General features: G+C 35.2%; 1 protein-coding gene and 1 long non-coding RNA gene across 15 annotated transcripts in view; both read left to right on the top strand.

The window, feature by feature from the left end:
- The window catches only part of PRPF40A (pre-mRNA processing factor 40 homolog A), a 64,427-nt gene extending 55,691 nt beyond the window's left edge, over positions 1–8,736 (top strand). For 8 of the 14 annotated variants that reach the window (XM_005573201.5, XM_065525490.2, XM_045368249.3 and 5 more), the window contains 9 exons: positions 80–171; positions 275–391; positions 905–1,042; positions 1,379–1,474; positions 4,716–4,802; positions 4,903–4,999; positions 5,085–5,146; positions 6,066–6,197; positions 7,667–8,736. In XM_005573201.5, the coding sequence (XP_005573258.2) occupies positions 80–171; positions 275–391; positions 905–1,042; positions 1,379–1,474; positions 4,716–4,802; positions 4,903–4,999; positions 5,085–5,146; positions 6,066–6,197; positions 7,667–7,759 (914 nt within the window). In that variant the 3' untranslated portion in view covers positions 7,760–8,736. Of the gene's footprint in view, positions 1–67; positions 172–274; positions 392–904; positions 1,043–1,378; positions 1,475–4,715; positions 4,803–4,902; positions 5,000–5,084; positions 5,147–6,065; positions 6,198–7,666 lie in introns of all 14 variants that reach the window. The other 6 variants (XM_045368252.3, XM_005573200.5, XM_045368248.3 and 3 more) reach the window with 1 other exon arrangement.
- A 124-nt stretch (positions 8,737–8,860) lies between these two features.
- Positions 8,861–10,107, top strand: LOC141408175 (uncharacterized). Its single transcript, XR_012421111.1, has 2 exons — positions 8,861–8,990; positions 9,922–10,107. It is a non-coding gene; the product is annotated as an uncharacterized lncRNA (long non-coding RNA).
- Positions 10,108–12,040: the final 1,933 nt, after the last annotated feature.

Genomic DNA, 12,040 nt, shown 5'->3' with positions numbered 1-12,040 from the left:
ATTTTTGTTTTTTAAACAAAAAAGTAATTGCAGCTCTTTGGTTAGAGCTAGCTTTTGACTTCTTTAGTTTTTTCATTAGGATCAACTGCACTTGATCTTTTCAAGTTTTATGTTGAGGATCTTAAAGCACGTTATCATGATGAGAAGAAGATAATAAAAGACATTCTAAAGGTAAATAACTATTTATTCTTACCTTTTAACCTATAGTATATCTTAAAAGTACTGTATTCCTTTGATTTATGCATTATTGATACTAAGATTTCTTTTTTTTTAGGATAAAGGGTTTGTAGTTGAAGTAAATACCACTTTTGAAGATTTTGTGGCGATAATCAGTTCAACTAAAAGATCAACTACATTAGATGCTGGAAATATCAAATTGGCTTTCAATAGTGTAAGTTATTTTTTCTCTTGTAAATAACTAATTTAATGGTATAGTTTTTAATTTATTCAGATAAAAGCAGCTAAGTTGCAGCGCATTGGAAACGGAATATGAATAGAATTTTACAGAGTAGTAGCCAGTCTTTCAGGTAAGGTAAAAGAAAAAATTTTATTTAGACGATGGATTGACATTAAACTTCCTTTGCTCAAATTAACTGTTATTATTATACATAATATGGCCGTTATAAACCAGGCCTTGGGCCACACATGAAATACACCGACACTAACAACAGCTGATGAGCTAAAAACAAAAGACAAAACATTTGCAAAAACCTTATAATGTTTTAAGAAAGTTTACAAATTTGTGCTGGGCCACATTCAAAGCTTTCCTGGGCCACATGTGGCCCATGGGCCACAGGTTGAACAAGCTTATTTTAAACAATGTGTGATTCCTAAATTAACAATAAATTATTTCAGCTAATAGTTATGATACTATTATAACTGATTAAGTATGATTTTCTAATAGTTACTAGAAAAGGCAGAAGCCCGTGAACGCGAAAGAGAAAAAGAAGAGGCTCGGAAGATGAAACGAAAAGAGTCTGCATTTAAGAGTATGTTAAAACAAGCTGCTCCCCCGATAGAATTGGATGCTGTCTGGGAAGATGTATGTATACTTGTTAATTTTTTCTAATGGAATTATTTTCTTTACAGTTGAGAAAGAAATTTAAAATATTTTTATTTTTCATTTTATAGCCACAAAAGCTAAATTTATTTGTAGAATATATTAAATATATTTAGAATATAATAAAAGCATTAAATCAGCTGTGAGTCTGTGTTTAGGAATATTTGTAAAGAATGGTTTGGACTTTTGAAGGGAGGAAATAATGGACTTTAAAGGGACTGGTTCATCACAGTTTTTACTTGCTGTTATGATTTATTTTAGATGTATTGGTGTACTTTCTTGGTATTCATATATTTATTTTATATCTGAATTTTTCAGATCCGTGAGAGATTTGTAAAAGAGCCAGCATTTGAGGACATAACTCTAGAATCTGAAAGAAAACGAATATTTAAAGATTTTATGCATGTGCTTGAGGTAATTTTAGAATTCTCATATATAAAATATATAAAAATGTAAACAAATTGAAGAACTTAGAATGATGAAAGTATTTTACTTAATGTTCACTGCTTTCATACAAATGTACTTACCTGGGACAGTTAGAGAATGGTATTTTTCCTATAAAAACTGCTTTTAAGTGAGAGAAATTATAAGTTTCCATAGGAATATAAAGATTTGTATGTGAAAACTGTTTTGTATTTTTAGAAAGTTTTAGAAATTGAGCAGTTTGGCAGCCACATGGATTGACTAGTAAACTTAAAACTGAAAAATTTTTCTTGTAAAGCAGATAGAAAACAGCTTTTAGGCACATTTGAGGTATTATACCACATTAGCTGTGTAGAAAACCCAGAGAGTTTCTGGAATAAATGGTAAGATTTTGTTGAAATAAGCAATGAAACATTAACATCTCAGGTCACTTTAATAAGGTTCACTGGGCACGGTGGCTCACGCGTGTAATCCCAGCACTTTGGGAGGCTGAGGTGCATGCTGATCACCAGAGGTCAGGAGTTTGAGACCAGCTGGGCAACATGGCAAAACCCTGTGTCTACTAAAAATACAAAGAAATTAGCAGGGAGTGATGGCGCCCAGCCACTCAGGAGGCTGAGGCAAGAGAATTGCTTGAACCCAGGAGGTGGAAGTTGTAGTGAGCCAAGATCATGCCACTGTACTCCAGCCTGGGCAACAGAGTGGGACTCCTTCTCAAAAAAAAAAAAAGTTAAGTAAGAGTATTTTGATGACAGTTTCAGGTAGGCCTTTGTAAGTATGCTGAATTGACCAATAATTATTGAATAATAGTGGGCCAGTGTTCTGATTGCTTTATGTATATTATAAGCCTATGAAGTTAATAGGTGAACAAACTGAGGCAAAGAGAAGTAAAGTGAGTTACAGGGTTGGAAGCCAGGCATGTTGACCTTGGTCAGTGCTTTTAACAAGTATGCCATACTGTCAGTTTTAGAGTAACTAATACTTCATAAGCTAAAAACTAGTATGTGTTTAATATTATAGTGTTGCATTGTAAATGGGCATAGCAGGACACTAAATTGACTGTTTCCTATTCCTTGATTTCCTATTTCTTGATTTATTGTTCTTGATTAATATAATGTTAACCACCGTTTTTGTGTAACATGTATTCACATAGGCCCTATATTGTTTCACAGCTGCCTCTAGATGTGGTCCTGTTGGCCTTTTTTTTAATTCTTTTTTTAAAGCAGAGTCTCTCTCTGTATTTTTTTTTTTTTAAAGCAGAGTCTCTCTCTGTCATCCACTCCTAGGCCAGAGTGCAGCAGTGCAGTTATGGCTCACTGCAACCTTGAACTGTTGGGTTCAAATGATCCTCCTGAGTAGCTGGAACTGCAGTCACGTGCCATCACGCTTGGCTTTTTGTGGGGTTTTTTTGGTTTTTGTTTTTATAAAGATGGGATCTTGCTATGTTGGGCAGGCTGGCCTCAAGCAAGTCTCCTGCCTTGACCTTCTGAAGTGCTGTGATTATAGGCATGAGCAACCATGCTGGGCCTCTAGATCTTTTCTGTGCCAAATGTAGTGCAGACCAGAAGCATCTACATTACCTAGAAGCTTCTTAGGAATGCAGAACCTTAGGCCCCATGGGGCAGAAATCCTGCATCTGACTCTGCATTTTAACCAGATTCCCAAGCATTAAAATATACATTTAATTTTGAGAAGCTTTGCTCTAGATAGTGTCTTACCTATTTTCCCCCAGTTCAAGAATCTCCAGATTCTTTTGTGATCTGTACTGGGGATAAAGTAGTTAGGTGGTAAATGGAGTAAAAATGGTACCATAGGGAAGGGCTGAACACATTTAGATTTTGGGGCCTTAATAATCTGAGGCTTGAAGTATTAAAGGTAGGTTAGCATTCAGTGAGATCAAAAGGAGAATAGTCCATTCTGAGATCCAGATTTTCCATTTCCACATCTGTAACTGAGGTAGAATTTATTCTCAAAGCCATAGAAATGTTTAGGGGCAAAGAGCTTGTACTCTAGCACCCCCCATCACTGCTAACCTAATAATTGTTTTAATGAGTAGAAATCCACAAAGACAACATATGGATGTCTAAGGATGTCTTGTTTGAGGAGGAAGGAAATGGCTCCTTGGGGGAAATGAAAAAGGGGTAATAGATTTTGGATTTATTCTGACATCAACTTTATATATCTCAATTCAAGGATGGCTCTCAGGTTGTTTTTTATCTTAGTGCTTGGCCTAAGTTGCTGATCAAAGCCAAATTGATCACAAAAACCATGCCTGAATGTCATTGTATTTCACTGTCATTAAAAGCAGACTGCATATTACACTTTTCTTCTAAACCACACCATTCTCATTCTTCTAAAAAAAACTACTTTTTCAGGCCAGGCGCAGTGGCTCACGCCTGTAATCCCAGCATTTTGGGAGGCTGAGGCAGGCGGATCACGAGGTCAGGAGATCAAGACCATCCTGGCTAACACGGTGAAACCCCGTCTCTACTAAAAATACAAAAAAGTAGCCGGGCATGGTGGCAGGCACCTGTAGTCCCAGCTACTTGGGAGGCTGAGGCAGGAGAATGGCGTGAATCCGGGAGGCGGAGCTTGCAGTGAGCCGAGAGCGTGCCACTGCACTCCAGCCTGGGCGACAGAGTGAGATTCTGTCTTAAAAATAAATAAATAAATAACTTTTTCAGCTGGGTGCAGTGGCTCATTGCTGTAATCCCAGCCCAGCACTTTGAGAGGCCGAGGTGCATGGATCACCTGAGGTCAGGAGTTCAAGACCAGCCTGGCCAACATGGTGAAACCCTGTCTCTACCAAAAATAGAAAAAATTAGCCAGGCGTGGTGGTGCGCGCCTGTAGTCCCAGCTACTTGGGAGGCTGAGGCAGGAGAATTGCTTGAACCTGGGAAGCAGAGGTTGCATTGAGCCAAAATCGCACCACTGCACTCCAGCCTGGGTGATAGAGCGAGACTTTGTCTCAAAACAAAAATAAAAGAAACCTACTTTTTTTACTAATGGTTTTTAACATTGTTTTGTTTAGATGTCTAAATGAGTGGGTATAGGATGGGCAAGAAAGAACAGAAAAAAAATTTAAGTGACAATTCTTTGCAGTTTCAAGGAATTACATTTCTATATATTGTGGAGTTTTACTCTAAGAACTTACTTCCGTGGCTTTTTAAAGATTCTTTGCAGTCTGTCTACAGTAAGTGTAAATTCTTGAAATTTTTTTTTGTCCCCGTAGCATGAATGTCAGCATCATCATTCAAAGAACAAGAAACATTCTAAGAAATCTAAAAAACATCATAGGAAACGTTCCCGCTCTCGATCGGTAAAGGAATTTATTGTACCAAGAGTGTATTAAAGTTATGGCACCATGAGTGTATTAAAATGTTAGCATTATTATGAATGAAATTATTTGTGTTTTTTAGGGGTCAGATTCAGATGATGATGATAGCCATTCAAAGAAAAAAAGACAACGATCAGAGTCTCGTTCTGCTTCAGAACATTCTTCTAGTGCAGAGTCTGGTGAGCATTTCTGTTTATTTGATTAAATCATTTATACTGATATACTCAAATTCTGACACTTTTGTTTTCCTTTTATGCTGCTCAGAGAGAAGTTACAAAAAGTCAAAAAAGCATAAGAAGAAAAGTAAGAAGAGGAGACATAAATCTGTAAGCAAGCTTCTAATTTTTACATTTCACCTAGGCGTTTGCCCTTAACTTCCTCAGAGATCATAGAACCTTTTTCTATCTAATTCTCTGCAGCCCAGGACAGTTCAGGTGGGCACATTGTTGTTGCTCTTAACCTTGATCTTCCATTAAAATCATTTGGTGAGCTTTGAAAAAATACACACACCAGTGTTAGGATCCCCATCCCGGTCTTTAAAATTAATCTTCTAGAAAAGAGACTCTTGTGCGTGCATGTGTCTCTGTGTATGTATGTATATTTGTGTGTATATGTAGACTGAAGCTGTTGTTGAGAACCACAAGTTTAAAACAACCACTCCTCTACGCTTGTAGGTCTTAATCTTAGGTGTACATTAGGATCCACCTAAGGAGCTTTTTCAAAATGTGAAGGCGTGGGTATCACCACAAACCTGTTGAGTTACATTTTTTTTTATTTGAATTTGTGTGTATCTAATGAAGAGCCATTCATTTAAGCACTGACATTAAATTTTAAATAATTCCTACTCAGCAATTTCAAGAAAATTTTATTAATACAGCTGTCTGCCTTATGTGTTAAAGCTAACAGCAATATCCTAGGTACATGTATAAACCAGTATTATACTGAGTTGGTGAAAAATGTAATATGTCTCTGTATTTACATAATAGATATTACACATCTGATGTGGTAGTAAGTCTCATGGGTGGTATTTTATCCTGTTAGAATATTATCCTTCCCAAGGGAAGGCTGTCCCCCATGGATCTTGGGTAAATTTTACTTAATCCTTGAGGTTAACAATTCACATTCGCTCTAAGAACACATAGTCTGTTATACGTAGATGTTCTTAAGTATTACTTATATAAGAATTACCTATATAAGAATGGTATCTTCATCAAAATGCTAACCTGTTATTTTCTATTCATTCAGGACTCTCCAGAATCTGATGCTGAGCGAGAGAAGGATAAAAAAGAAAAAGATCGGGAAAGTGAAAAAGACAGAACTAGACAAAGATCAGAATCAAAACACAAATCGCCTAAGAAAAAGACTGGAAAGGATTCTGTAAGTATTTAGAATTGTTTCCTTACCTGTATTTTCAAAATGCAAAAGTGGATTCTTTGGTTAAACCATGGTGGTGTTGAAAGAATAGACTTTTCCAAGTGTGCTACAATTGAAGAAAACAGTGAAAATTCAGTTAACTACATTTCACACAATGTGATAGTTTTTGGTCATGAATGATCCTAGATTTGATTCTCCTAAATTTGACATTTTTAAAATATAGCATTTCATAACTGTAGCCTTAACTCACTAAGAAAGGATATGGTCACTAAGAAGTGCCACTGGACATGTTTTACCTAATTCTCAAATTTTTTTTTAAGTGAGAGACTAAATCTGGGATTCTACAGATGTCCGCAGTTGTCACTGTCATTAAATCCTTTGTTTCAAAAAGTAGCAATTCAGTAACTTTTAGAAATACTGATTTGGGTTGGAGAAAGGGCAAAAAAATAGGAGAGGAGAATATAAGCCAAAGTTAATTATTTCAATAACAGATTACATAATTAGTTGTTTTCAAAAATATGTATATATGAATGACAGAGCCTAATAATGCAAATACTGTGGGTTTAGCAAGGGCAAATGCCTATGAATCATCACTGGAGAGCATAAACTATGTAGATAAAACCCTATTAGGGATCTCTGGATATTCTGATTCGTTGGTATAGGGTGGGTTTTTTTTAGAGCTGAAACAGGTGAGTCTGAGTCACATCGTAAGTGAAGAGTGAATGCTTCCTTTGTACTTTTTAGCAGCTTATGGTGGGTTAAATGAAATCCCTGGAGTGAAAGAGGACAATATGTGAACTATCCACTTTTCAAAGGTTGTGTCTCACATATAGTGCAGTATTGTTTTTGTTTGTTCAGCCTAAATCTTGTCCTGTTCATAAGTCTTGTGTATTTATTTGGCACAGGAATTCATATGCTTAAAGCATACTACTTCTGTTTCTGTGATAATACTTCTGGAACCAGGGGGAAGCTACAAAATTAGCAAGGAATAGGCCGGGCGCGGTGGCTCATGCCTGTAATCCTAGCACTTTGGGAGGCTGAGGTGGGCAGATCACGAGGTCAGGAGTTGAGACCAGCCTGGCCAACATGGTGAAACCCTGTCTCTACTAAAAATACAAAAATTAGCTGGGCGTGGTGGCGGACGCTTGTAATCCCAGCTACTCGGGAGGCTGAGGCAGGAGAATTGCTTGAACTGTGAGGCAGAGGTTGCAGTGAGCTGAGATGAGCCTGAGTAACAAGAACAAGACTTGGTCTCCAAAAAAAAAATTAGCAAGGAATATATTCTCTAGGAAATGAATACCTGGCTTCCATTAAATGGAAATACTGTTTCATATTCACACAGTCTTTATACTCTGTGAAATGTGTTTCTTTGGAAGAGAATTTATATAGATACTGGATTCTCTTTTCACAGGCTCAGCCCTTAAACCTCTGAGTACTGATGTCAACTATAATTGTAATCAATGTCTTTTCAGGGTAATTGGGATACTTCTGGCAGTGAACTGAGTGAAGGGGAATTGGAAAAGCGCAGAAGAACCCTTTTGGAGCAACTGGATGATGATCAATAAATTATACCAAATATATGTTTACAGTATGATTTAAAGTCTGATTCAGACCAGGGACTCTATTTTAAGTTCAACTGAAGTAACACTGGGTTTTAATTATATCACAGGAAAAAAAAAAGTGCATTTAAGTATTGTTATCGTGGACTTTATAAAAGCAAAGGAAATTGAAAATAACTTTTGATTCTGTATCAAGAATCATATTTTCATACAGTCATAACTGTCTTTCTGTGACCCTTTCACAGGGCACTGTAGGATGGATTAAAGGTGGCAATTTACTGATAACTGCAGATGTCTCTACTTTGTTCTAAAATCTAAGTCATGAGGTGATTTGATTTACTTTATAGAAGCTGGATTTTGAAGATATAATGAAAAATTTTTTGATAATATAGTAGTACAAAAAAAGCACCAGCAACTGATAAAACTGCTTTTTTGTGCACTACCCAACTGGTTACAGCCAATGTGATCTTTTATGGTGAAACTCCTAAGAAATAGGTGGTTTTGCTGGAAACTTGGTAGACCCTTAATTATAGTGGTGCTAATGAGCACTACTGTAATATAAAGCCACCATTATTTTTTATCAAACATCTGAATACATTTTACAAAGGCTATTGTGAGGGCATTATTTTGAGCATCTATTTTGAGGTGATGTTTAAAAAAAACTTTAACATCAAATTGTAAATTAATTTAAATATATTGCCTTAAGGACCTACTAAAGAATGTGCCACCAGACTTTAAGTGATAGTTGCAATATCCTTGTCTAAAAAAAAAAAAAAAAAAGTTGACTTAAACATTTTCTTTAACAGTTGTCTTTTTTTTCTAAATTCAGTCTTTCTCTTGCTTTTTTCCCCCGCTATTGAGGAAGTATTTTGCCTTCCCTACTCACTGAGAAGTATTGACTTCGTGGTACACATTCTAAAGCATTTCTGATTTGAATATTTTTGTACATTTTTATCAATTATTAAACCTTCTCTTCTAGTGTGTACTAGTATTTATTTCTACTTAAACTGCTCAGCTCTAAAGAAATTGTATGATCATTTTAAAGGTACTAAATCCCTGAAATTTTGCTTCATCTTACCCACACAGCTAGTTTACTTTCCTTTTTTAATATTTAAGAATATTATAAATCAGTGCATTTGAGGTCCCTAGATTTGTTTTTCACCTATGAATTTTTTACAGACTATTTTAGAGAGGCAATGGTTTGAAGACAGAATACTCTACATGCTAACTTCTGAAGGTTGGTAATGTAATTTATACTATTTTCCTTCAGTGCAGGAGATTTTTTAAGTAAATAAGTAAATTTTAGCACCTATTCTTTGGTATTATCTGTGTTATTCTTTTAATGTGTACACTTGAAGAGATTCTATTTCAAGTTGGGATTTAGAAGAACAAAAAGTTTTTTTTCTTAACTATCCTAGTGAGTTTTGAAAGTGGACTTGACCAGAATGTGTCTTTCCCATTTTGCCCCCGTTTGAATTAAATATAATGTCTACTTTTTAAAGGCTGAAGGGGTGGGCGAGGGGATTGTTTCTCATTTTGTCTCCCAAGTCATTTTTCTGCTAAGAAATATGACCAGGCTTTGAATAGGAAGACTCATCTTGGAGAAAATGTGAAGTAATCAAATTGCTTGCTTGAGATTAATCTCCTATTTGTATATTAGAGCCAAAACACATAACAACTTTGGCAACAGGGAATGGTCTAGACTCAATTTTCAGAGGTCCCGTTGTAGTGAGTTAATACTGCTAATCATGTCAGTCACTTGACATGGAAGTCAGTGGCAAATCTTTAAAGTATGCATTTGATATTGGCAAATATATACTAGTGATGTTTCACAAAAGAATTTTAGAATATGTAAAAAACATTGTTTTAATTACATCCATGAATGATTTCTAAAGTACAGCTTTAAAGTTTTGATTTTTCTATTTAAATAAAAAGCTATTGATGTGTTTTAGCATGTCCTCAAAATAGATTCCTGTATTTCTTACAGAGATAATCTTACTATAACCGCAAATCCCTACAACATAATATAAAGTTTCCCTGTAGTTCACCCATGAAAATTATTTGACTTAAAAACAACCATAGTAGTAAACAAATTGCAATTCAAAATGCAACATCCTTGCCATAAAAGATGTAATTTAAGTGACTGTGATCCTTTGTCTCCCTTTCAGGATCCCATCAAATGGGATTTAGTTGCCAGAAAGATACTTGACAGTCTGAAGGTACAGGTGATAAGATTTTGTTCTCTGTGAATATTTTTAAACTAATAGGTTAAGTTTTTAAATCTTCAGTTTGGTAAAAACTGAAACGTCTTGGAATATTGGTTCTATTAGAGTTAAATATGTTAAAACAGGAAAGTGTGTTTATTTTCAGATAAGGGGAATTTATACTTTTCATTAAAGCCTCAGATTCTTAGGAAAATGTTGAGGGTTTATCTTCCCTCAGTGTCATTAATACTAATGAACTATTAGATCAAATTCACGTATACATTTAATATCATACTTACTCAATATCCGGAATTTAAATATTTTTTTCTCCCAGTTCATATTTCTTTGTGGGAAAATTGAATTTGTATGAAAAGTTAGATAATTTAGCTAATCAAGTGTGAAGTATACACTCTTCCTAACTGAATTAAAACAATGTAATGCTTTTAAATAAAAGCAGTGGTCCCACCACATTTTTTTCAACCTAGTAGCTGGCATTTTATTATCATTAGCCAGAGTAGCTTCAGCATATAAATTATTGATGTTTTCCAACTTTAAAAGTGCATTTTATGCCTCCCAGTAAATTTGATAATGATTTGTCACAGCTTTGTCATCTTTTGACTTTTGCTTAACTGGGCCTCATTTCGTACAACTATAATATGAAAAAGGATTGTCCTAAAGTAAGGGAATCAGTTAATGGTAGGATGAAGAAACTGTAAAAACTCCTAAAAAATAAAAATCTGTGTGCATTTTTCTGGAAAGTTTTCAGTTTCAAACTGTGTAATTCAGTTTTCATTCAATTATGTAATTTGATTATATGCTTTAAAAAACATTTGTCTAAATGTTCCCGGTTTTCTTCTGGTCTTACAGTCAGCTGAGTCCTGGCTATGCAGCCACTCATTTTTGCATCCAGAAGGGAGTAACCCCTTTATATGAAGATTGGATTTTTTTTTTTTTAAGCTTAGATGCTATGTAAGATAAAACTATTTGTAATCACAATAGTACCCAGGGAGGAGTGATGAATGCTTGCTTAAAAAAGGGATATTTAAGTATATTATGTAACTTAAATATAAATTATAAAACTAAAAAACTTCAGCTTTTAAAACGGTTTCTAAACAAAATGAAGCAAAGTACATTAATGCCTTCTATCTTAAATCTGAGACTTTTTATTTTCCCTTGGGTATATATTTCTCTCAGTGTTAGGTAGATTTTAATTCAACCATTCTACATTCTCTACATAAAGTTACACTCATTTTACATGAAAGCAAAATAATGTCTTTACTTTCATGGAACTGTGTTCTAACAGGCTTATAATCTCATTCTGTGCTTTTGGTAATGGCGTATACCAGTCTGATGATTCTTACCATCTTTATTCTTACATTACTCTTCCAATTGTTTCGACTTAACTGGTGGTCATGTAAGTTCCTCGGTGGCAGGGATTTGTCTGGTTCACTTACTGTTATATATCCTTGTGGAATAGGACAGTGCCTGGCACATAATAGGCACTTTGGGAATGAATGTAAAATACTAGTTGAAATATGTATTCATCTGGCATCCATGGTACCCATCATCTGTATTAAAGGGCTTATAAAAGCATCATTGCAATAAACCATACTAACCCAGCACTAAAGTCACGGTCATAATTGAAGTGCACCTAAAATAAGGTCCTGTGACTGTACCTTAGCTTTTACTTCAGACATGTCCAAAACTTGTGAGAACATACAATTTAAAGCTGAAAATAATCATTTTGGGCTATTTTTGAATAGGGCTGAAATATGGTGACATGTCAGGCGCTCAGTTTTTTGGAGCTGTCTTTAAGGTGAGGTGGAAAGTGAGAGATGATTTTGCTCTAATTACCCATACATTCTCCCTAACCCTCCATTTTAAGAAACTTAGGTATAATAGCTTCTCTGCTTTTTAAACTTGCCATATAAAGACTATCAAAACTGTTCTGTGATTCTCAGTAGGATCTAGTTCAAGGCCATCTCAGTGCTAGTGATTGGTAATTGTTAATTTGATGGTAATTACCCTACTTGTAAAGTTGACATTCATACTGGCTAATCCTCCCTGCCCCTAGTCATGGCCA

Source organism: Macaca fascicularis, chromosome 12 (assembly GCF_037993035.2).
Source record: "Macaca fascicularis isolate 582-1 chromosome 12, T2T-MFA8v1.1".
Classification (NCBI taxonomy): domain Eukaryota; kingdom Metazoa; phylum Chordata; class Mammalia; order Primates; family Cercopithecidae; genus Macaca; species Macaca fascicularis.
This window is presented reverse-complemented; position numbering and strand designations above follow the sequence as displayed.